Source organism: Phascolarctos cinereus, unplaced genomic scaffold (genome assembly GCF_003287225.1).
Source record: "Phascolarctos cinereus isolate Bilbo 61053 unplaced genomic scaffold, phaCin_HiC Scaffold_1;HRSCAF=81, whole genome shotgun sequence".
In the NCBI taxonomy this organism is placed as follows: Eukaryota; Metazoa; Chordata; class Mammalia; order Diprotodontia; family Phascolarctidae; genus Phascolarctos; species Phascolarctos cinereus.
In genome coordinates this window covers 34,368,922-34,395,109 of record NW_027555514.1, presented here as the reverse complement: position 1 = coordinate 34,395,109, position 26,188 = coordinate 34,368,922, and the positions used below count along the sequence as shown (strand labels likewise).

At 36.3% G+C, this 26,188-nt stretch overlaps 1 protein-coding gene across 1 annotated transcript in view; it reads left to right on the top strand.

Moving 5' to 3' along the window:
* Window positions 1-26,188, top strand: part of KCNH8 (potassium voltage-gated channel subfamily H member 8) — a 388,604-nt gene that overhangs the window by 125,021 nt on the left and 237,395 nt on the right. The window contains exon 3 of the mRNA XM_020987205.2: window positions 8,074-8,205. Coding sequence (XP_020842864.1) covers window positions 8,074-8,205 — 132 coding nt within the window. The remainder of the gene's footprint in view (window positions 1-8,073; window positions 8,206-26,188) is intronic.

Genomic DNA, 26,188 nt, shown 5'->3' with positions numbered 1-26,188 from the left:
TGGGACTCTGATCACAGGAGTTCAAAGAGCATAATTGTGAACCTATTTATTAACATAGGGTGCTGTATTTGGAAACTGTGATTATGATGGCTTAGATAGGCACATCTTCTCTGTCAATACGGTGCCTATGAACAGCCTCCTTACTGGCTCTGCTGATGACCCAGATGACACTTGGGCAGAGACTCTCAGCTCTTAAGGTATGAGTTAATGCCATGCAACCTTGGAGTATAATAGGAATTCAGCTCCAAACCAAGAAGCAAAGTTGAGATCAGTAAAGGATTGACCATGTAGTTTGTTGGTTTTTGTAAGAGAGAGTAGTTTTTCTTTTTTTGTTCCTCTGTCATTTTTCTACCTTTTGTTCTTTCTATCAAAAGATAAATAGATTGACAGAAAGATCAATAGGTAAGTAAGTAGATGGATGGGTGGATGATGAATGGATAGATTAGATAGATAGATAGATAGATGGATGGATGGATGGATGGATGGATGGATGGATAGATAGATAGATAGATAGATAGATAGATAGATAGATAGATAGATAGATAGATGGATGGATGGATGGATGGATGGATGGATGGATGGATGGATGGATGGATAGATAGATAGATAGATAGATAGATAGATAGATAGATAGATAGATAGATAGATAGATATGATAGATATGATAGAAGATCGATAGATAAGTAAAGCAGGTATTTATTAAACACGCATTATGTACCAGGCACTGTGCTCATTGCTACTGCTACAAATACAAGCAAACAAGATACGCCTTAACCTCAAGAAGCTTAATGGCCAGAGGCAATACATGAAGAAGTGCTGGAAAAGGTGCTGGGAAATGGGGGGATTCATTTGAAAACATAGTGAGAAGATGCCTAGGAAACAATGTGTATGTCTGTGCCCCAGAAACATAAAGTAAAATCTCGCATTATCAGGGCCAGATGATCCAAGAGCAAAGTCCAAGGTGCTAGAAAAAGAAAGATGAGGATGACAGTCTGAGAACTGAATGCAGTGTGTAGAGATGGTCATGATGAGAGAATCGACAGAATGTAAGCTCCTTGAGGACAAAGATAGTTTCACTTTCATTTTTCTACCCTTGGCTTTTGGCATAAAGTTGGGACTTGATAAAAACTTATTGGTATACTGAGTCATATTACATATCCCACATATTCAAAGTATGAAAGGAAGTTGAATGAGAAGAAAACTCAGAAGTGGTAATTTGGCTGCAGTGATATATAGAGATTTCAGTATCACAGTGGCCTGTGGTCTCATTTGTGTGAATTTTCACCCACTGTTACAGATAGTAACAATTTTTATATCTAAGAGAAATTAAGGATTACTAACCATGAAATTTGTTGTCTTGCAACAAACATAGCAATAAGTCATTCTGTGATGGGTGGTATACAGTGAGGCAGATAGTCCAACACAGGCCTGATTGAACCTAGAAGAGTTCGTGCTCCTCTGCCATAACTTTCAACACAGCAAGGGCACCCTATACTATGAAGAGACAACAGAGGGGACATCATTGGAAGATAGTGCTGCACATGATAAATGTGTCCAGGAAGAACTTTGACAAAGCACTCTTAGGAAATCTAGCCTTATGTTCCCGTTGTTGCCATAAGAATTCGTCCCGATTTGGAGATATTTGATCTGGCCTTGGAAGGAGGATGGGCTTCGTTCTAGGCAGAAGTGAGGCAAAAGTAGGAGACAGACTATGTGAGAGCAAGTGGATGGAATCTGGGTTGTCATAAGAGGCAAACAGCAGCCACTCCAGTTTGGCAAGAACCCAGAGCATGTGAAAGTGCAGAAGCCTTTGCTGAATCTTCTGGGTGCTAGCATTCTTCTTTGGCAAACTGCCATGTATTCATTTTTCTTTATATTTCATTCATCCTGAAATATGCATGATGTTTCCTCCATTAAAATATAAGCTCCTTTGGGGCAGGACCTATTCTGCTTTTGGCTTTGCAACTCCACTGCTTAGCATAGTCCCAGCAGATGCTAAACAAATAATTAGTGATAAAATAATCCTGGAAAGGTAAGATGGTATCATATTATAAAGAGTTTTAAAATGTATTTTATCCTAGAAGTAAGATACTATTGTATTTTCTTGAGCAGAAGAGTAACATGGCCCGATATTGATAGACATGTAGAGAATGTATTGGAGGGGGAGAGCTAGGGGTGAAGAGACTATTGCAATACTTCAGGAAAGAGGGGATGGTGAGCTGAATTAGTATGATGATTATAGGGATGGAAATTAGATAAATGAGAATGATATAGAGCTTACTAGACTTGGCAGCTTATTGAATCACAGACTTAATGAGCTCTAAAATCAGGAGTATAGGCTATGGGATTGATTTTTAAAGGTACTAAGACCTAATTCCCCTCTCAAGAAAATGAATCCTTTGTAATGGGGATAAATCAAACATGTTTTGTCAATTATTTAACTCAGATATATCAGGTTTTCTTCAAAGCAGATTGTACCCACACTTGTCAATAGGCCAAGTGAAGGATTCACTTTAGGAACTCTCGCCTGAAATGCATTTGGGGATCCAATTTGGAATCCCAGTAGTTATACTCTTCCAGTTCCACATGACCAAGGACTGAGAGGTAAACTTGGATTCTAGATACTCTAGAAAGAAGAATGAAGGGACCCTTGTTTTAGAAGAAAACTTGAATGAAAAGGGAACAAAAATAAGCATAATTTGGCACATTGGAATCCATTGAGTGTCACATGATTTACTGCTTTATAGCAGAAAAATATGAAGAGGATGAATATAGCACTTTCTCCCCAAAACTGGAAACAGTAAAATTATCCAGATGTTTACCTATGCGAGTGGTGATATTGGGGTCAACGGTGTCTCAATGAAAGCATCTTTTTTTTTTTCCATTTCTCAGTTTCCATTTCTATTAATATCCTACATTTGTCTTACCATTTGGAGTTGCCAGACTGTCATGTGATGTGTCAAACTGGCCAGTCTACTCCATCATCCTTATTTATTTTCCTCTTGTCTCATTATGGCGAGGGCAGATATCCTATATTTGTTCTGAAACCAGAAAGTGCAGGAAATCTTTCTGACTTCCACATTCTTACTCCTACAGGCAAACACCGTACCACTGACAACAAAGAAACATGTACATCTGTGCTTAGTAAAACTGGAAACCTCACTCCTTGCCAAGGGGTATAATAATAGCTTATATAATATATGATTATTTTATATAATTATATATAAATTATATAATAATATATAGTATATATAATAAATAACAATAATGACAATAACCTCTATTTTCTGCTTTGGTCAGACCACATCTAAAATATTTTCAATTTTGGGTGCCATAGTATAAGAAACATTTGATCGATTGACTTTGATAAACTGGAGTGTCCAATGAGTCTTACTCCAATCAAAATTATGAAGATCCTTAAATCCATGACCTATGAGGAGTGGTTGAGGAACTGGTATATTTACCACAGAGAGGAGAAGACTCAGGGTATGTGGTCATGAAGGGGATATAGTACTTATCTTAAAATATTTAAGGGCTGCCATGTGGAAGAAATATTCCATTTGTTTTCTTTGGCCCTCTAGGATAATATTAGAAACAATAAGTGAAAGTTTCAAAGAGGCAAACGTTAAGATTGATGTCAGTAAAATCTTTCTAACAATTATAGCTATCCAAAAGTGGAATTAGAAGCCAGGATATGTAATGGATTTATTCTCATTGGATGTCTGCAAGCAGAAGATAGATGGTCACTCATCCAGTTAATTATACTGAAAATCCTTTTCCCATATGGATTGGACTGGATGACTGCTAAAGTCCCTTCCAACTCTGAAATTCAGTGATATCATTCATGAAGAACCTAGAAACTGGTTTCTTTATGTACAATCCTGTCAAAATAGAACACTCTGCTTTTTCTGGTATGTCTCCAATCACTTCTTTCAAGGATTTTGTAATTAATGAAAGTTTATATTGTCCCATTCAAATGCATGCAGTATAAATTTTAATTCAACTCTTAGCATCTCTTACATGATTAGAAAAAAATTCTACAAGAAAAGTGGTATAGTGAATAGAAAAGCTCTAGCTTTCTATTTGGAATATATAAAGCAGCATGAGATAGTGGATTGGGGGCCAGTCTTAGAGTGGTGCAGCTTTCTGATATATCCTAGTTATATGCCCAAGGCTAAGTCAATTCCACTCTTCCTGCCTTAGAAGCCACAGGCTGCCCACTTGCTGATCTTCACAAGTGCTGAGTCCAAGAATCTTGTCACTGGACCACAAAGTCTCACCACCAAAGTATCCTTTACCAGCTCTGTGGTACCATGCCTATGTGACAATAATTGTCGTACTCTGTGTGCCTATCATGACAGGAATTGTACAGCCTGATCATGAGACCTAGAAAGATTTTTTGATAATGTTACAAGGCATCCTATAGTTTATTCTATTCTACCTGCCTGAGCAAGTCACTTAACCTCTGTTTGCCTTAATACACTAAAGAAGGAAATGGCAAACCACTCCAGTATCTTTGCCAAGAGAACCCCATAAACAGAAAATTCAGCTCAACAAACATAAAATATTGTTGTGTGCTAGGCACTACGCGATACACACTGCTAGACACTGAGAGTACAGAGACAAAAACAGAATAGTTGCTAGTCAAGGAACTTGAATTCCACTGCGAGGTCCCAACATATACATAAGTAAAAATAAATGACATATAAAGTCAAATCAAATCATTTCAAGAAGGAGATTGTGCCAGCAACTGGGGGAGGGGGTGTCAAGACAGATCTCTTATATCAAGGGGCACCCGAGCTAAGATTAGAGAAAGCCAAAGATACTGCAAGATGAATGTCAGCAAGGGGAACATTTCAGAAAGATTGAAGGTAAGAAAGAGAAGTGTCAAGGGAGTCAGGGATGTGAAGACTAATATTGGGGAACAAAAAGGAAAATTAACATAGAAGCGTAATCAGCCTTGATAATGCAAAGGCTTCGGTGCCTGATTTGGGACTTCTGACCTCCATTATTCCATTCTGGTATATTGAGAAGCAAGACTTCAAAACCCTGGATTTTCCTAGTCAGATCAAATTCACAAAACTGGAATTGGTAAAACATAACTTAATAAAAATTTCATTGTATTTGCAAATTGTCAAAGACCATGATACAATTAAAATTAAGAGCCATGTCTTGGGGTGATTTTTGGAATTTCTTAAAAGGTGAAATATAAGACAGAAAATCCATTAAGTGCTGGTTAGAGAAGATTGTTTTGCTGGTCAGCTATTTACTCAGTCTTCATTACATTTAGTACTATGACTCTCTCTCTGTTTCTCCCCTCTCTCTGTGTCTGTCTCTGTCTCTCTCTCTCTGCCTCTACTTTTAAAATAAAATTATTTACTCATAGAAAGTAATGGTTCTAGCCAGAATACACAGCAAAAGGATGTTTTCAGGAAAACAGTTCATTCCTGCTCTGAATTGACTAATGATTGAGAAGAGTAATTGATAGTCAAGCTTTAAATAGTATAACTAAGTGTCATTAAACTCAGATAATAATAATAACTAGCACCTATGTAGCACTTCAAGATTTGCAAATTGATTTTGATCTCATTAGAGCTTCACAATAACCCTTGGAGATAGCTGTGTATTAGTGGTTGCATTAATATTTTATAGATGAGAAAACAGAGGTAGAGAGAGGTTCAGTGGCTTGCCTAGAGCCACACAGCTAGAAAGTGTTTGAGGCAGAATTCACACTCAGGTCTTCAGAACTCCAAGGCCAAGCCTCTATATCAGTGTACCACACAGATAACAGTGAAACAGTTCACATTTTTACAGAAAAGCTGTGTAAAAAGTGAAAAGAATATTTGATGACCTGCACTGAGCACTGACTATGTGACCCTGGGAAAGTTATTTGACATCTCAGTACCTCCAGACAACTCTATAAGACTCACTTGCAAAGCTGGTACAGATCTGGATTGTCCCTTAGAGAGAGTTCCTTTTTCGTAGTTCCTTAACACAGATAAAATCAAAGGTCCAATTCTGCACATACCCAAATGAAGAGTTTTATAGTCAGAATAATGTAGTTCTGTTATTGTCAGCTGTATGTGTCTGTAGGCAAGTCGCTAATTTTCTCGGAACCTCAGTTTCTTTCTCTATAAAAAGGACAATAATATTTGTACTCCCTACTACTCAGAAATGTTTTTGTAAAGCTTACAAATATGAGTTAGCATCACCATTTTTATTCTCTCATTGCTTTGTGATTTATAAAGCATTTTAATTAATTTATTGAGGATCTATCTATGTGACTACAGGGTTATACTCCTCAAGGAGTTTGCTCATTTGATCTTCACAACAACTTTTGATAAAAGAAGGACAATTATTATTTCCATTTTACAAGTGAAGTAAGTTAGGTTCAATAATTTCAAATGACTCAAGAGGTCATGTGGATAGTAAGTGGCAGACCTCTGGTATTCTAACTCCAAATCCCAAGCTTTTTAAAGCTAGTCCCACCCTATTATTTTACACATAAAGGACCCCAAAGGGAAATGACTTGCCTGAAGTCACAAAGTAGGTGATAACAGAGCTTAGATAAACTACACCTCCTGAGTGCTCTCACTACTGATCCGTGCCTTTAACCTTCATTGATGTCTTTCTGCCCCCTTCATTACTCCTGAGATTTCTCTCTTTTTCAGGCTCTGCCTGCATGACCTTTTGCATATTTTCTAACCACATGATTGGTTTGGCTTAGATAGTATCAAATTTTAGCTAGAGCTGAAATTGGCAGAGAAATATCCTGAGCTCAATAAAGTGGACCTGAGTGATCTACTTTATAACACAGTCTATCTGATGACCATTGACATTGCAGGATATTACTCGAATCAGTTTCAGTCAGGGACATTTGGTTTCCTCAAATTCCCTGCTGTATATGTCTAAGTTTAAGGAAGATCCTCTAAAAGATAAAGGTACAGAGCAATCACTACTATAAAAATGTTAAGGAAATTTCTCCTGATTTTCCATATTATCAGAAATCCTGTTCAGAATCTAGTGCTTCCATTCGCATTTTATTTCTGTATAATGGACATAGACATCTGCATTTAAACTGAGACGTTGTGGCCTGCTTTTTGTATCGATCTACTTTTAGAGAGGCGGTATGGTAGAATAGATAGCACAATAGACCCACAGTCAGAGAGAACTTGATTAAAACTCTGCCACAGAAAATTGCTAGTTTGTTACCCTGGGCAAGTCATCTAAATTATCATCCTTGGTGTCCTCATCTCTAATAAAGGGATAATCATAACACCTTCCTCACAGGGTTGTTGTGCAGACCAAATAAGCAGCTGGGTGGCACAGTAGATAGAGTGCTGGGCTTGGAGTCAGGAAGACCTGAGTTCAAATGTGACCTCAGACACTTACTAGCCGTGTAACCCCAGGCAAGTCACTTAACCCCTCTTTGCCTCAGTTTCCTTGTCTATAAAATGAGCTGGGGAAGAAAATAGAAAACCACTCCAGCATCTTTGCCAAGAAAACCCCAAATGGGGGTCACAAAGAGTTGGAAACAACTGAAATGACTGAACAACCACAAAAAAATATAAAGCCTAAGTAAAGATTCTAGGCCCATATAAAAGCAATGATGAGTATGATGTTGTCCCCATGGGTTATCTGCTTACAGAGGATGTAAGAGCCAAACTTAATTGTTTATCTCATATAGAGAAAAGAACTCATCTCATTCGTAGGATTTTTCATGTTTCAGGGCGTGCTCAGTATGAGACAGTCCCTTAAAATAAATGTCCCAACATCAAGCAGAGATCAAAGAAATAAATGTAATGGTAATGAAGAAAGTAAGAATGATGTCGATAAATTCTGTGTTTCTATGGATGACTGATTTCCAAAGGCAGTGTCTGAATTGATGATGCAAAGAGATTCAAGTGAGCTAAACATCTGTGGATCTTAGCAACTTACCTTTAAAATAAGGGGTTTTTTTCTTCTTTAGAGTTATGTTAGTTGAAGGTAGCTCTTATGTTTTGTTTTGTTTTTTCCTTAGGGTGAGAAAAGGTAACTTATTAAATTAAATGAATCTTTTTTTTCCATTTGCAGGGTCTTCATTTTGGTGCCTCTTAGACATTGTCCCTATCAAAAATGAGAAAGGAGATGTGGTACTTTTCCTGGCCTCATTCAAAGATATAACAGATACAAAAGTGAAGCTGACTCCAGAAGACAAAAAGGAAGGTTTGTGCAGTTTTTTGGAAAACATTGACAGATGGAATGTATTTTGAGGCTGTTTACTATGGGGAATATAATTTTAGTACATCAATGATAAATATGCACAACTGTTGACTGTGAATGTTTAGTCTCCCCATAATCAGTGAATTATGGGAATGTGCCATAGATTTAGAGTTGGGAAGTACCATAGAGGCCATCTGTCCAACCCCTTCCTTTTAGAAAGGAGGAAGCTGAGGCCAGTGGAGGTGAAGTGACTTGTCCAAGGTCACACAGGTAGTAAGAGTTAGAGCTGATTATTCCACTGTATCTTGTAGGTATAAAAAACAAGAGGATTAAAAGAACTATCTGTGGACTTTATCTAAAGTATTCTAAATCAAAACTAACCTTAAGAGAACTGTTTTTATTTCATTGGAGAAATAGACCCAATTTAAATAGATATTGGAGTCTAAGGGAGACCAAGGTGGCATCCTATTCCCAGTAATGGAGATTTGTTTCCTCTGCCATTGGAAGTAATTGGGAGGAGATACAGTATTGGCATTTGTAATAATTTGGGACCATAGGGAAAAAATTTCAACAGTTTTCACTGAGGTTCTGTCCAGGACTTCGTGGTTTTTCCTTATGTCATCATTTTCTTTAGCTCAATAAGCAGATCACTGCTTTTGTTGCCAGCCAAGGAATTTGCCTTTTAAAGAAATGCTGATGATGCATCTTTCTAAAGCTAAAAGTTTGTGTTCCATTCAGGTATACTAGTAAACCCAGTGACAGGGAAGAGTTTTCTGTAGGGGCCCTTGAATGGGCCAGCTACTGACCTACCAAAAATTCTCCTTTCTCCACCTCTGATTCTTCCTAGATAAAGTGCATTTGTTTTCTGATGCTTTATAATAGCTGTGAATAAGACTCCGTCCCAGAAAAGCCTCTCAGTTATTATACATCCATTTCTTTGTCTTTCCTCAAGCTTAGGCAATTTTAGGAAAATATTCTTAAAGGTATGTGTGTGTGTGTGCATGTGTATGTGTGTGTGTGTGTGTGTATTTCTGATGTTCTCATCCTCATAGATTTAGGATTGGATGAGACTGTAGAGGGCACCTAATCTAACTCCCTCTTCATCATTTTACATAAGAGGAAATCAAAGCTATCTTCAAGTGAAGATATAACCCTATTATCCCTCCTACCTCAATTCAATATACTCCAGTGATGCCCTATTGACTCCAAGATCAAATATAAAATCATCCATTTGGCTTACAAAGCCCTTCCTAGCCTGGCCTTTTTCGACATTTTCAGTCTTCTTAGACCTTATTCCTTTGCACATAATCTCATATCCAGTAACACTGTCTGTCCTCTTTCTGTTTCTCACAAGACACTTCCCATCTCCTGACTGCAGCATTTCACTGGCTGTTCGCCATGCCTGGAATTCTCTCCTTCTTCATCTGTACCTCCTGGTTTCACTGGCTTCCTTCAAGGCTCACCTTCTGCAAGAAGCCTTCACCAGACAGACCCCTTTAATGTTCTGAGATGATATCCAATTTATCCTTGACATATCTTGATTATATGTGGTTGTTTCATGTTGCCTTCCCTATTAAGCTATGAGCTAATTCAGAGCACAGACTAATGGTTTGTTTTGCCTTTCTTTGTGTCCTCAGTGCTTTGCACAGTGCCTGGCACATAGTAGGCACTTCATAAATGCTTCTTGACTTCCTTTTGACTGTGACCCAGAAAGGTTAATTAATCTACCCAAGGTCATGCAGATAGTAAGGATCAAGACTTTGAGCCCAGGCTGCCCAATCCAAATCCAGCACTCTCTCTATTGGACAGGAATCTGTTCTCCATTGTGTTGTCCTGAGCACCACTCCACTCTCCCCAAGATCCTATCAAAAGCAATTGAACAACCATTATGTGTCCTAGGAGATAAGAGCTCTTTAGACAAATGAGGAAGGACAGATTTAGAAATGTCTGATGGGTTATCTTTCTGCCATCCTCCCTCATTTTTACAAATGAGGAATTTGAAAAGCCAGTAGGTGAGAAGGGATTGGGTAGACATATAAAGCACCTACTCCTTTTCTCCCGCTATCTGCTAGGCTGGGGCTCTCATTTACCAACAGATTGCCATGTTGTATCATTGACCTGCTTCACAGGAAGAATGCTTGGTGGATTAGCTTAAAGGCAAATATAACCATTATTTGCAAGCCCAGTGAGGTTCTGCTGATGCGCCAAAGGGGATGTTCTTCAAAAGAGGGCTGCTTGTTTACATGAACAGATTTTGACATGGGGGTTGCTAGCAACTTTGAAAATATGCTCTGACTCCTGGAAAGTATTTATTTTTCACTTCTAAATAGAGATGTGAGTCTTTGACTTCAATAGGGGGTTCAGAAATATCGAATGGCTTCATTTAATATGGTGCAATCACCCTCTCTGTAGCTTTTTTTTTCTTTTTTAAGGTAAAAACTTTCCGGAAAAAGCTTAGGAGTTTTTATATAAGACAGTATGGATAGGGACTGGTACCTGTGATATCATTTGTATAGGCATTCATTATTGGTTTTGTTATTGTTCAGTTGTTTCAGCCATGTCTTGATTCTTCATGACCACATTTGGGGTTTTCTTTGCAAAGATACTGGAGTGGTTTGCCATTTCCTTCTCCAGCTCATTTTATAGATGAGGAAACTGAGGCAAACAAGGTTAAGTGACTTGCCCAGTGTCACACAATTAGTAAGTGTTTGAAGCCAGATTTGAACGCAAAGATGAGTCTTCCTGATTTCAGACCAGCACTCTATCCACCGGGCCAACAGGTGTTCATTTTAACAGGCAGATAAGTGTTGGTTCATAAAGCACAGGCCTTGGAATCATGAAGATCATAGTTCTAATCCTGCTTTAAATACTCCCAAATTGTAAAAACCTGGGCAAATCACTTAATCTCTCCGTGCCTCAGTTTTCTTACCCAAAAACTGGGGATAATAATAGTACCCACACTTTGAAAAATTTCAAGCACTATATAAAAATGCTAAATGCTTAAGGAAATGTGAAATAAGGAAAATCCTGCTAAATGCATTTTGTCAATTTATCTGGAATTTATGATCTTAGAGAGTTTCTTGGGGTACTGAGAAGTTAAGTGACATAGCCAGCAACTGTCAGAGGTTGCAATTGAAGTTAAATCTTCATGACTTCATGACAGCTTCTCTAGTCATCACAGCAAGCTAGCCCTGTGTTGTCACAGAGTTTGAGAGTTTCATGGGCCATCTGAGGCCATCTGATCTGACTCATACATGAAATGTGTCCCCACTCCAAGAAATCGCCATCTACCTTTCACTTAAGACCTCCGTGGAGGTTGAACTGTCCTACTTTGGGATATTTCTTGTTGTTAAGAAGATCAGCCTGCTGTCTTCCTTGCAACTTTCAATCTTTCCTCTGTTCTAAAATTATTCCCTCTGGAGCCCAATAGCCTCTACTTTTTCCTGTTGTGATTCTATGAAATCTACTTGTAGATATTTGTTTATGTACCTTATTCTGTCTTAGACAAATCCGCAGTGTTTCCAAGTAGGATCTAACATAAGGTGAGAAGAATCAAAACAGAGCAGATTGCTCACATGAAACCTCCAACCTAGCAATGAAGCCAGAAGGGAACAAAGAAGGCTGTTAGTTCTTAAAAAAAATAATAATAATAATTTCTTCACAACCACCAGCACTAACATGGCACTTGGAGAATTGTTCAGATGTTTTGAACATTTATCCATTCAGAAGTGGATGCTGTCACATGTCAATTTCATATTTATTTATATACGTACCATGTACAATCTATGTTTATACATATAAATATATGTTACATACATATTTATGTGTACATACATGCACATATTTTATGCACATATGCATTTATGCACACGTTTATACATCTGTGACAAAATATTTTTTTATCAGTGATGTTTGATGCAAATATTTTCTACTCAACCATGTCTAGTGATTAACTTGTGTTCATGGAAAAGCTTTCAAATTTTCTGTGATCAAAATTATCACTTTTGTCTTTTATAATTCCTTCTGTTCCCTGTTTGGGTAACAATTCTTCCTTTAGCCATGATTTTGAAAGGTATCTCCTCCTCTTCCCCATTTTTTTCTTTGCTTTGTCTCTCCCTGGTTGATATGTCAAGGACTTGTTTGTATAATAGAAGCAATTGGAAATGTCTTTTTTTATATTATTGCAAACAGTTTATGTAGTATTAGAATTAATTATTATTTGAATTTTTAATAGATTCACTTGTAAATCCTTTTGGTCCTAGAGTGTTGTTTAGTTTTGCTTTGCTTTCCCTTTGGGAGTTCATTTATGACTTATTCAAATTATTTTTTAATATTGGGTTATTTAAATGACCTATGTTTTGTTTTGCTAATCTGGGTATTTTATATTTTGTAAGTACTCACCTGTTTCCTCTGTGTTGTTAGCTATCTAATTGGGCAAAATAATTTCTGATAATTGCCTCTTTCTGCAATTGTTGTAAACTTGCCTTTTTTATTTTTATATGAAGAATTTGCATTTCTGGCTCTTCTATTTTTAAAAATGACATGACCTTTTATTTACAGGCTACATTTCCATTTTGAGCTTATTGTGGTATGCTGTATAAGATTCTGATCTAAAATGAATTTCCATAAAGCCCTTTTTTCCAGTTTTCTGAGCTGTTATTGTCAAAAAGGCAGACTTTCCCCAAGTAATTGATGTTATTGGAGTCATCACACTCAGGCCAATTGTTTTCGATTTATTCTTTTTTTAAAATTTATCTTAGATCTGACACATAATTCTGAAAGAAGACTTTCCAAGTTATTCGTTAATTTAACAGATGAAAGATTAGGTAGTTAGATACTTCAAGTTTGTGATATATGTTACTGGTAACGTTGAAGTTTACAGACCTCTTCTCCAGAGCCCCCAAGACTGTTCTTGCTCTAAAAACTGAGTCGACTCTGACACCTACCTCAAACAAAAATCCAGCTCCCTTCTTGACTTATTTCTGTTGTATCCTCCTTCTCCCATTCAAAATGGCTCAAAACTAATCCTCTTACCTCTCACTTTCAATTGGTCATTCAGTCTTTTTGATTCTTAAAAAATATCTCCTGTTTCTCCACTATTCTTTTTTTCCATCTCTACTATGACCACTCCAGTTCAGCCCCTAAACTCAGAATCACTTCCAGTGCTCAGCACTATTATTTATGCATGGCTAAATGAGTTGACTACCTGTGTAGTTTATAGTAACCCTCAACTGGGTTCCCTTTCTATAGCACTGGGGCCAACTAGGTGTCTCAATGGATAGATCACCTGGCCTGGAGTTAGAAAGATCTAAATTTAAATCCAGCTTGAGACACTTAGTTTTGCTGCCTCAGTTTTGTTTGTTTGTTTTTAATTTGTAAAATGAGGAAAATAAGTCTATTTCCCAGGGCAGTTGTGAGGGTAAAATAATGTTTGTAAAGTACTTTCCAACTTTTAAAACATTATGTAAATTCTATCACCATCATCATGATCATCATTATCATTATTAGTATTATTATTAACTAGAATGTGTTCATCAAAAACAAACCATACTGGCCTAACATTTTATCTTTTCTTGACAGTTATTTGACCAGTAGCTTAAGGGAATACTGTAAATATTTTTTACTTAGATTTAGCAAGACATTGATGAATTATCTCAGTATTTCCTATAATTATTGTGGAAAGTCTGGAAAGGGATCCTGGCTTCTGGCACAATTAGATGAATTCAGAGTTACTGGACTCAAACATTAGTTATTAATGGTTCAGTGTAAACTTAGAAGGAGGTTTCACTGAGTGTTTGGCCCTATGCTTTTTAACATTTTTTTCCAAAGACTTCAATAAAAGCATAAATGCCTATGAAATACACAATTGGCACCAATCTAGGAAGGATAGCTAATACAATAAATGACAGTCAGCATATGAGAAAAATACTTGCTTGATGGGCTAGAGTGTTGGGCTGAACTAATTAATAAAATGAAATTTAATAAGTTAAAGAAATGGAATTCACAAGCGAAAAATATAGAAGGCATAGACAGTGTGTTATGTGAAAAAGATTTTCAGAGTTTTAGTGGATTGTAATCACAATATACACCAAAAAGGTAACATGGAAGCTAATTTTACACACACACACACACACACACATACACACACATTTAGACACACATCCATATATACATATATACATATACACATCCATATATACATATACATACATACACACACACATATACACACATACCTATTTGTGTCTAATGGTATCCATCTTTAGGGTGGAAGGGGAAAGAAAAATATAAGACAAAATAAAAGAAAAAGAAAAGAAAAATATATGTATAGGATAATTTTCTTGTATAATTGAAAGGAATAGCAAGTTGTGCATAGTTTTCTTTTTTTTATTATGTTATAGAAATTCTTGTCTTTTTCCATAAATTAAAAATTTAAAAAAAAGTTAATACACTCTTAGGTTCTTTAAGAGAGGCATTAAGTTCCAAGAATAGGGAAGAGATTATCACATATGCTGCTCTGGCAAGGACTAATCCACAGTATTGTGTTCAGTTCTCAGTGTCAGTATTTAGAAAGGAGATTGCTAACCTGGAGAGCATCCAGCAATGAGCGACCAATGTGAAGAGCATTGACTCCCTGCCATAGGAGTCAGCTGAAGGAACTGGGGAGGTTTCACTTGGAAGAAAGGAGATTCAGGGGAATGTGATGGCTTTGTCCAAATCATTGAAACGTTATTATGTGGAAAAGGCATTAATTACTTAGTATATGTGTGCCTAGAGAAGAGAACTGGGAATAATGTGTAGTTCAACTTAGACTTGACAAAGGGGAAACTTAGCAAGCAGATGGAGCTGCTGAAAGTAGAACGGGCTACCTTAGTTTTTAGTGTCTTTCACCTCATTGAACGTTTTCAGGTAGAAGCTTTCGAGGTGCTTATTGGGTGTGGGGAAGTAGGGATTTATTTGGGTACTTAGGTTAAACAAGGTAGATACTGAGGTTCCTTCCAATCCTGAGATTCTGAGAGTCTCTCTCTTATCTGATCTAACATATATGGTTCTTATTGCATAGTCATTTCAGTCCTGTCCAACTCTTCATGACCCCATGGGAGGTTTTCTTGGCAAAGATGCTAGAGTAGTTTCCATTTCCTTCTCCAGATCATTTTACAGATGCAAACTTAGGCCAACAGGGTTAAGTGATTTGCCCAGAGTCACACAGCTAGTAAGTGTTTGAAGCCAGATTTGAACTCAGGAAGATGAGTCTTCCTGACTTCAGGGCCAGAATTCTGCCCCCTTGCTACCATGCTGCCTATCTATCTTATAAGCCACTATTACATTGATCTTCCTAAAATACTGCTTTAGTCATTTTTTTCTCAAAAGCCTTCATGCCTCACACTGTTTATAGGTGAAAATCCAAACTCCCTACCCTAGTCACAAATTGGTTCCATGTGGCTTTCCAGTTTGATCTCTACCTATTCTCCTTCCTGAACCCTTTGGTACAGTTGGGCTGGTTAATTGGTCTCTACTTAACATATCAGAGAAGCAGCATGGTACAGTGGGAACAGCCCTGGATGCAGAGGCCAATGATCTGAGTTAAAATCCATTATCTATCACCTCCAGTAATCTGAGAGATCTTCAGCAATTCACTTAAGCTCTTTCATCCGCTGGAAAATGAGGGAGTTAGACCCAAGGAACTCCAATATCCTCTTCTCTCTCTCTCTCTCTCTCTCTCTCTCTCTCTCTCTCCTCTCTCTCTCTCTCTCTCTCTCTCTCTCTCTCTCTCTCTCTCTCTCTCTCTCTCTCTCATCCTACAAAGATGTTGCACTTCACTTCCTTTATACTTTTGTTTTCCTCATGCCCGGCATGCCCTTTTGCTTCCTCAATTCCTATCCAAATTCCATTCCTTCTGCAAGACCCAGCTGGGTTCCTTCTTCCTTAAAGCTTTCCTTGGCTGCTGAAATCCACAGTGATCACTTCTTCATTTGAATTATAGTAGCACTTATTGTGTATATCATATTCATAGGACCTTGTGACATTTTAAATATTGAACAACTATTTATATTACTTTTTATTTATGTATTCATGTTTATGCCATTTATATTTAACTAGATTATGAGCACCTTAAAGGCATCCTATACATCTACTTTCTACTATATCTTTGATAGATACAGATGATATAAATATAGATATACACATTCACAGACTCATAGGATCATAGAATATCTATATGTGGAAAGAAATTTTAACTCCCCACTATTTTAACCCCCTTATTTAATACATGAGGAAACTGAGGCCCAGAGAGATTAACTGGCTTGCCCAAAGGCATACAAGTAATAAGAGTGTCAGGGGCAGGATTTGAACCTTAGTCCTTTTACTGCAGATAAAGAGCTTTTTCCACTGAACCATACATGTAATCATGGAATGTTAGAGCTAGAAATATGTAGTCCATTGACTTGTTTTCAGAAATAAGGAAATTGGCTCAGAGGAACAAAGAAACTTGCCCTGAGTAGGCCCTCAAGAAGTATCTGGTTCAAGAACCCCTTTTAACATCATATTTGTTTTAGCTTCCCTCCACATTTTCACCAGGCTTCTGTGCTCAGCTCAGAATCTCAGTTTTCCCATCCCCCCCCGCCCAAGAACCTTATCAGTTGCTGTTTTGTTTTTCCTTTACTACACAGGAGTGTGATGGCACATGACTAGGATCTGGGCATTTAGCCCAGTTTAGCTGAGTTTGTCGTTGTTGTAGGGTATCCCAGCTTTTGGTTTAAATGGATGCTTTACAAGTATCCTTTGTCAAATATGTGAATAATAACACAAGTTGTTCTAGTAGAAAGAAACTTTAATTACATTTTCAAAAACATAGATTGTTTAAACAGCAAAATTTAGGAGTTAATGAAAGAATCATTCATGGTAACAATGATGGTGCTTTAAATCCTTGTGATGAAAATTTCTTGGAGTTGGAGAAAGATAGTATCCTCTTTGGCTATTCCAAATACTGTCTCTGTTGTTGGACATGTGTGTTGTTTTCACTGATGCTTCTATGTGGAAATAGTCTACTCTGTGGTAGAATGACACCACTTTTAGCTATTGTTAGGTAAAAATAAGAGTACTATCAATAAGGTGTTTAGTGTTGGCTTTATCTTCCAACAGGCTCTTAAAGGAGGAAAGGGAGTCTCAGAAGTTTAAGGAATGGAAGGCTTCATCCCATTCCATTGCTTCATTATACTTCTAAATATCTCCCCATTCCTTCATATCCTTAAAGACCTACCAATATGTTGTACCAATATATTGTTGACTATATTTAATGATAAATATAGGACACCTATCCACTCAAAGATGAGTAATATAGTAGTATATTAATTTTCTCTGCCTTTCCAAATAATTGCAGCAAAATTCTCAAAGCTGATAGATCTCATGCTTCTGATAGGTTGTTTGGTTTCTTCTGTTTTGCTCAAGAGAAAAGCAACATAACATTTATGTTAGCGTCCCCATATATTTCAAAGTCTCTTAGTAGTATGAGTTTGAATAGCCAATTTTAACTTTAACTGAAATCTGAGCTCTTACCTATCTTGGAATACACCTTTCTTGAAGTCTTTTTGCTTCTAAGGATCGTTTTAGTACACTACTTACTTAGAAGATGATTCATATTAATTTTCAATTACTCAAAATCATTTGTGATCTCATCCACGTATCTATTCCATTAAGTGATAAAAAAAAAATCACAACTCATACATGCCACTCTTCGTCATGTCCTGTAATAAGTTTGCCACAGAGAATCCACCTAAAATTCCTAAGGCCTTCCTCATTTTATCTTGATATCATCAGCATAACTTTTGGTCATGCGGGTGGTCTATTAGCTATCTCTTATTGCCACATGACTAATCTATTTCTTTGATGATAACCTTTACTACTGTGAGGATAGGGATTGGTTGAATAAATGAATCAAATTACCACACTCCATATACTTTAAAGTATGTGACAAAATATTACACTCTACTAGGCAGGAATGTACTTCAATTGAATCAAATCAAAGACATTCCAAGTAAGTGTAAGAAAGCCTTGACCAATGAGTTTAGATATCTCTGAACCTCTGGATCAGCTAGAGTGAACATTTACATATTACCCAAGGAAATGTGGTCATTTCATAGGGACCATTTATAAAATATTAAGCCAGTTCTGGACCAAGAGAAATACTTAGTTGAGTAATTTCCCATTTGTAATCAATGCAATTTCTTGATAAGGGTGAAAGAGGAGAGTGTAAAAGTTGGCTTGAAACTTAACTTAAAAAAAAAACTAAGATCTTAGCAGCTGGTCCCATCACTTCTCAACAAATAGAAGGAAAAGAAATGGAAGCAGTGTCAGTTTTTATATTTTTGGGCTCAAAGATCACTGCAGATGGTAACTGCAGCCATGAAATTAAAAAAAATGTTCCTTGGAAGGAAAGCTATGGCAAATCTGGACAGCATACAAAAAGCAGAGATGTCACCTTGCTGAAAAAGGTCTGTATAGTCAAAACTATGTTTTTTCCAGTAGTCATGCAGGGCCACGAGACTTGACCTATAAAGAAAGCCGAGGACCACAGAATTAATGCTTTTGAATTGTGGTGCTAGAGAAGACTTTTCAGAGTCCCTTGGCCAGCAAGGAGATCAAATTAGTCAATACTTAAAGAAATTAATTCAGGCTACTCCCTGGATGGTCAAATACTAAAGCTGAAGCTTAAATGCTTTAGCTACACAATCAAAGATGGGACTCATTGGGAAAGACCTGGATTTTGAGAAAGATTAAAAGCAAAAGGAAAAGGGGACAGCAGAGGATGAGATGGATACTATCATTGAAACAATGAACATGAATTTGGACAGACTTTGAGAGACAGTGGAGGATAGAAAGGCCTGGGGCACTCTCGTCCATTGGGGTCACAAAGAGTCAGACACAGCTGAATGACTGAGCAATGAATGTAATACAACTTGCTCATACCTACCATGTGCCTTTTTATTGACCCCTGAGTTATGACCATTCTTTGAAGACTATACTGTTCCCTGTTTTTGTCTGACTTTCTTCTCTCATTCCTCACAAATTCATGACATTTGTACATATTTGACATTGTTCACTACCCTGAATACTTTCTATTCTCTGGGCTTTCGTCGAATTACTTTCTCCTGGTTCTTGTAAACACTACTGCTCAATCATTTTTCCTAGCTCATTATACATATCATTTATTCATTAAAGAAGTGATGGAAAGGATATCATCAAAGAAATATTAACAAGGTAGACTGAGCAAATGGCAAGAGCAGTGGATCAATAGGCAGACTACATTTTCCACTGTTATCGTTCAATGACAAGATAAATTGAAGAAGGCCCCCCAGCATGCTGAGTGGGCTGCTGTGGTAGACTTATAGAAGTTTATGGAAAAGAGCCACAAAATAGTCAGTGATAGATGAACAGTGATTTAAATAATTGGAAAGAATAAACACATCAATGTCATCCATTTGAATATTTGAGATCCTCAGTATCTCATTAAGATAATTCTCCTAAATAGATAAGAGATGTTTAGGCTCTAATTTTAATATTGGATTAGCCAGAAGCACTGAGTGGTCAAACAACATTGAAGGACAAGTTTAGTATTCATACTATTAGGAAATTGTATTAATAGCCAAGTTAATTTGATCAGTATATATGGAATTTGTTGAATATGATTATAAATGTAAATGGAGATAAAATGTTCTTTGACTAGATATGAAAAAATGTAGAATGATTTTATGAAGGGCTTAGAGAAAGGGTGCACATACAAAGGCTTTTGAGCTAAGAAAATCTAGCAAAAATTTGATTAAATCAGCAGAATAGAAGTTTTGATAGAAGAGAGAGTGACCATAGACATAAAATCTGAGCAAGGAATAAATAAAAGTGTCGGGAAAGGAAAGAGGAGCCCATCTGAATTCCAAATTATGACAGAAAACAATGTAGTGGATACTTTCCTGAACTTGCAGATAAAGGTGCTAAGAGCATCAGATATGGAAATTTTACAACTTTCCAATGCATCAATATAAATGAGGAAGCTGGCCTTTCAATGGAAACTGGAGCAAAAAGTCTCCCCACATATCATGCCATTATGGCAGTGGAATGGGAAATTGAGCCCTTGACAGTTATATCTTGGTTTAAGATCAGGCACTGGAAAGTTCAAGATATATGAGAAAGGGATATGAAGTAATGTGATCATTAAGAAAGGCAGGAAGTATGATTGAAAAGAACGTGAAATTGCAATGATGAACTGGAGAAGTCAAAATATAGTGAAGATCATTGCAGTGTAGCTGTAAATTAAGTGTGAGAGTCACTAGTAAAATACTAAAACACTGAAATCTATCTGTGACCTCACTGGTTTGGATGTTCTCTCCAACCATTCAATGACTCATCCAAACCTGTCTACACTGTCTTGTATTACTCTTGTCCATGACCTCTCATAAACTTGCCATTGGAGATTTATCCAATACATTAGAAACTATCCTCATTTTCTCTAGACATCATGAGGATAGTGCTTGGACTACTTACTTCTTATCAATTGTCCAGTAATAATTCCATCTTCTTTTTCAGTGATGCATTTCCTTGATGACATATTTTGAATCCAGGTTTGGTTTTTTTTTTGAAGTTCATCCACACCCACCATATAGCTCTCCATTGCTTTCATTTTCAGTACTTCAGATATGTTTGTGTTTATGCTCAACATCACATGTTGTAGACTATTCACATTAAATCAAAAATCCTTTAGCTTTTTAGAAGTTTGGGGTTTCCAAATTAGATTCATGATAAAACAAGTTTACCAAACTTTTAGTCATTTTCTAGAAGGATATCTAATACAGAATTGAAGTTGAAAAGAGATTCCTTATGGATAGTGAGAACCTCTGCACATTCCTGTTTCAGTATGACAATGTACTGGTTACATGAAGCCCTGCAGAGTCTCTAGGAAGAGATTCACAACAAGGGAAAATATTAAATTTATGACACTGTTGAAGAATTTAGAGGTAAATGTTTTACGTCCCCTTGTGAATGAGACAATTAAAGAATATGCATGTTCACAGCAGCACATGACATTTTATGAAAACAATGCAATAAAATACAGATGAATGGGAAATAAATGTAAAAAGCAGAAATAGCAATCAAATCCTATACAGATCAAAACACATTAAAATGGTAATAAACTGAGGGAGCAAAGGTGGAAAGCACAGGTTTTAAAAGGGGATAATAATAAAATCTTAATTATGAGTGGATCAAAAAAGTGAGGAAACATATTTGGAAAAGAGAACAATGAAACAAGATACCAAAAATTTTGGATGTAGGTAAAATAGTCCCAAGCAGAAAAAAAATGTATATCCCTAAAATAGAAATTTAAAAGAGAAGGAAAAAAGATTATGAGAGTATAAATATTGGTTCATTGGAGCAACAGCAAGATTCATAAATTTTAGCCAGAGGAAAATCAAATTAACAAAATAAAAAATTACTAAGTAAAATCACAACAAAGACAGAAAAAATAAAAATAATTATTAGACAATGATTTACAAGCAAAACTGAGAATTCAAAAGAAATAAAGAATTATCAACAAAATACATAAATTAATAGAATTATATATATATATATATATACACATATATATATATATATATATATATATATATCTTAAATAATCTAATCTTAGAAGGATATCAAAGTAATTCTAAAGGAAATTAAAAAAAAAAACCTGGACCAGATAACTTTTCAGGAGAAACATCACACTTTTAAAGAACAATTACTACTGATACTAGACAAAAATCCCCCAAATTAGGAAAGAAAATGTTCTACTGAATTCCTTTTATGAAACAAACATAGTTCTAATCTGTATACTTGCAAAGTATAATGAAGGAAAGAAAACTGTATATTAATTTTCATTATTATCTATTCAAAAATTTGACAGAATCTACTGGTTAAAAGATTATAGCAATTTGTCCCCAAAATCATTTAGTATAATCATTTGATTTATACAAAGAGGGGAAGAAGGATTCAATATTAAGAAAATAATTGCCATAATTAATCATATTAAAAATAGAAGCTTCTAAAACCACATGTATTCAAAGCTCTTTTTTTTTTGAAGTATCTATCTGAAAACCAAAGATAGCTTTAAGTACAATAAGAAGCTTTCCTAATAAATACAGTAGCAAAGCAAAAATTCACTCTTTCCCCACTGTTATTTTACATAGTTCTAAGAATAGCAATAACAAGAGAATAAAACTAAAAGCATTATGAAAAGAAAAGAGAAAAATAATTCAGTTTGCAAATGGCATGGTGATCTGGTTAGAAGTCCTAAGGAATCAGCAAAACACCAAAAACTATTTGAGACAATTGTTTCAGTAAAGTTACAAAATAACTTCTCAAAAATCAATTGCATTTCTACATCTAAGAAAAAAATAGAAAAGAGAATAATAGAAAAGGTAGTTCTTTTCAAGATAACTCACAGAGGCACAAAACATCTGGAAGTAAATCTGTGAAAGCACATGTAATACCTATGTAGTTACAATTATAAAATTCTCCTTAAATAAAAACAAGTGAAAATGCTGGTGGAACATCCCGCATTCATATTGGCCAGTGCCAATGATAAAAATGGCCATGCTATCAAAGCTAATTTGTAGTTTTAGTAGACCACCTATACCAGCAAGCTACCAAAGGGATGACTTAAAAAGCTAGAGAAAATAATAACAATGTGTGTTTGGAGGGTCAAAGGATCCAGACTACCAAGGGAAATCATTAAAAAAAAAAAAGGTCAGAATAAAGGGGAGTAGTACTTCTAGACTTCAAGCTATTTTTTAAAACAGTATTCATCAAAAACAATTTATTAATAGTTAATTTTTAAAAGTACATCAATGGAACAGACTCAGCAAAGAAGAATCAGAAATAATTAAACTCAATAATTCAGTGTTTGGCAATTCCCAAAACATAAATCGCCTAGGAAAGAACTACCTATTTGACAAGAACTGCTTGGGGAAATGGAAAGGGGTCTTAAAGAAATTATGAATAGACCAATATCTTGCACCATAGTCTACAACATAAATTCAAAATGGATATGTAACCTGGATATTAAAGATTATATTATTAAAAAATGAAAAGAGTAAATCATATGCCATTCTCAGCCATCGGTAGGGATAGAATCCTAACCAAACATGTGATAGAATCAGTTGCAAATAAAAAAAAAAGATAGCATTTTAATTACATAAACTTGAAAAAGTTTTGCATGAAGAAGATTATTTCATCTAGGATAAGACAAGAAATTATTACCTTGCATAAAGATTTCAGTATGTCCTGGTGTGCATGTAACATTCAAGATAATATAGATAACTAACAAAATCATGTGGGACCAAAATCCGTTCTCTAATAAATGTCAAGAATTGTAAACAGTTTGCAAATGAAAAATTGCAAATGACTACCAACCATATGAAAAAGTTTTCCAGTTTGTTAATTAGAGAAATGCACGTTGAAATCATCCTGATGTTTCACCTTGCATGGAAAAAAAATAGCAAATATTATAATAGATGGGAATAGTTGGTGTTTGGGGCAGATGCAGCAAGATGAGCTCAATAATGTATTTTTTGGAGTTGTGAATTAGTCCAACTATTCTGAAAGTCAATTTAGAATTCTGGGGAAAGTGACTAAAAATGTCCAAACCCTTTAGCTCAGAATTTTTTTTGTGGGGGCAGGGGAAACAAAGAACTAGAAACAAAACAGATCTCCCTAAATTGGGGAACAGTTAAACAAATTATGATACATGAATGCAATGGAATATGACCATGCTATGATAAATGTGAACATGATCAATAAAAGAAGCCTGGAAAGACTGATAAGAATTGACACAAAGTTGGGGCAGCTAGGTGGCACAGTGGATAGAACACCAGCCCTGAAGTCAGGAGGACCTGAGTTCAAATCCAGCCTCAGACCAAACACTTGACACTTACTAGCTGTGTGACCCTGGGCAAGTCACTTAACTCTAATTGCCCAATTGCCTAAGAATTGACACAAAGTGAAGTAATCAAAACCAGGAAAACAATAGATATAATGACTATCATGACAGAAATAGAAATAACATTCAGTAGGAGAAAGAATTCAAATTGAATGGTAAGAAAATACAGTAATCAAGCCAAGGTTGGCTCCAAAGAAGAAATATAAGAAAACATCTCTCTCCATTCCTTGCAGAGGTGAGCGACTATGGATTCAGAAGACTGTATACAATATCAGAATTTTTCAAACTGTTTTTTCAGTTTTATTATTTTTCACTTCTTCTTTTCTTGTTTTGTTTTTTGTTACAAGTGACTTTCCAATGGATACTTAGAATTGCCATTCCCAATTTTAGGTGACCTCTTGAGAGTTTCTGAGTCTATTTCCCACCATGCACGATTCAGGGCTAAAGGATTTGTACTTGAGATGAAGAGAAATCCCCTGATTGGATATGGAGACAGAGGAGATGATACCTCAATCTACTTACTCTCTGTTCTGCTACAAATCATATCAAGACTGTTTTGAAACTCTTCTTGAAGGGCAAATGGGGTAGCTGTGGCTTTCCCTCTGCAATGACATGCTCAAGGTCACTCAAAGCAGCGATTATTGAATTTATAGTGTGAGCATTTACATTTCAGAAATTGACAAATGACACAAATCAGGATTTGATTTATCATTTTATTGATTGCCTAGACTGGCGCAAGTTATGGATGAAATGCTAATAATACACATTAACTGTAGAACTGTTGTTGTCGTTGAGTCATTTTAGTTGCAGTCAACTCTCCATGACCCCATTTGGGGTTTTCTTGGTGAGGATATTGAATTGATTTGCCATTTCATTCTCCAGCTCATTTTACAGTTGAGGAAACCGAGGCAAACAGGGTTCAGTGACTTACCCAGTGTCACATAACTTGATGAATCTTCCTGATTCCAGGTCCAAAGCTATTTTTTCCCCAGAGAGCCAGGTGTTAATCATTTTCCAGCATACCGCTGATTATCCCCTTCTCCAGCTTATGTGTTCATAAAGACATGGAATATAAAGCACATGCCAGAAAAAACTGAATTTGAGTTTGTACTGCATCTTTTGTGTTCTTTTCCGACATTTACACAAATGAGTTATCTTTTCTGAAATAGCTGGGATTTCCCTCAACTGTTAGTGACCAGTGACTAGGCCCAAGTTCCATGTAACCAATTAACATCAATTGGCTTTTACAAATGGATATTTACTTTGAAGGTATGGCAGGAAGAGAAGCACAAATATTTCTCCCCAATAGTTTGGGAGCACATTCTCCCATGTATCCCCTATGCTTCTAGGGAGAGTGGGCTCACTCTTAGCATAGTTTCTATAGATCATTGACTTTACCAAGTTCTTGCACAAGTGAGGCATTCCTGCTGGAGGACTCCTTGCCTCACCTACTACTGGACTAGACCCAGAAGTCCAACTACTCTTTGCTATGCTATAGGTGTCTGCTTCAAAACCGATTCTTTTGTGTTTAAGTAAAGGAAGGTGGAAGCTATGACCCTGCAATTTTCAAAAGGCTGTAGGAACAACTGTCCAGAAACATAAGAATCCAGTAGCAGAGGAGTCTAGTCCATGCTGGGTTTGATATGTTTCTGGACAGTTTTTCCTACAACCTTTTGAAAATTGCAGGATCATAGCCTTCACCTTCCTTTACCTAAAACACAAAAGAATAGATTCTGAAGCAGACACCTATAGTCACATGTCAATATATTAGCCATGGCTAGGGAGAAAACCAGAGATCTCTCTCATTAAAGCACTGTCTCTCACATAATGCCATCATCTAGGGAAAAAAATCAGCCAAAGAAAAGAAATTGAAGAAAGAGAACAGAGAGGAATAGGTCAAATGGGCCTTTCTGAAGACACCTCAGTTCTGGCCATACCAGTGCAGCCAAAGAGGCTGCTGTCTACTACTTGGTTAGTACATGATAACCAGTTATTGTATGTCAATGTAGGCTCCAAAGTCTC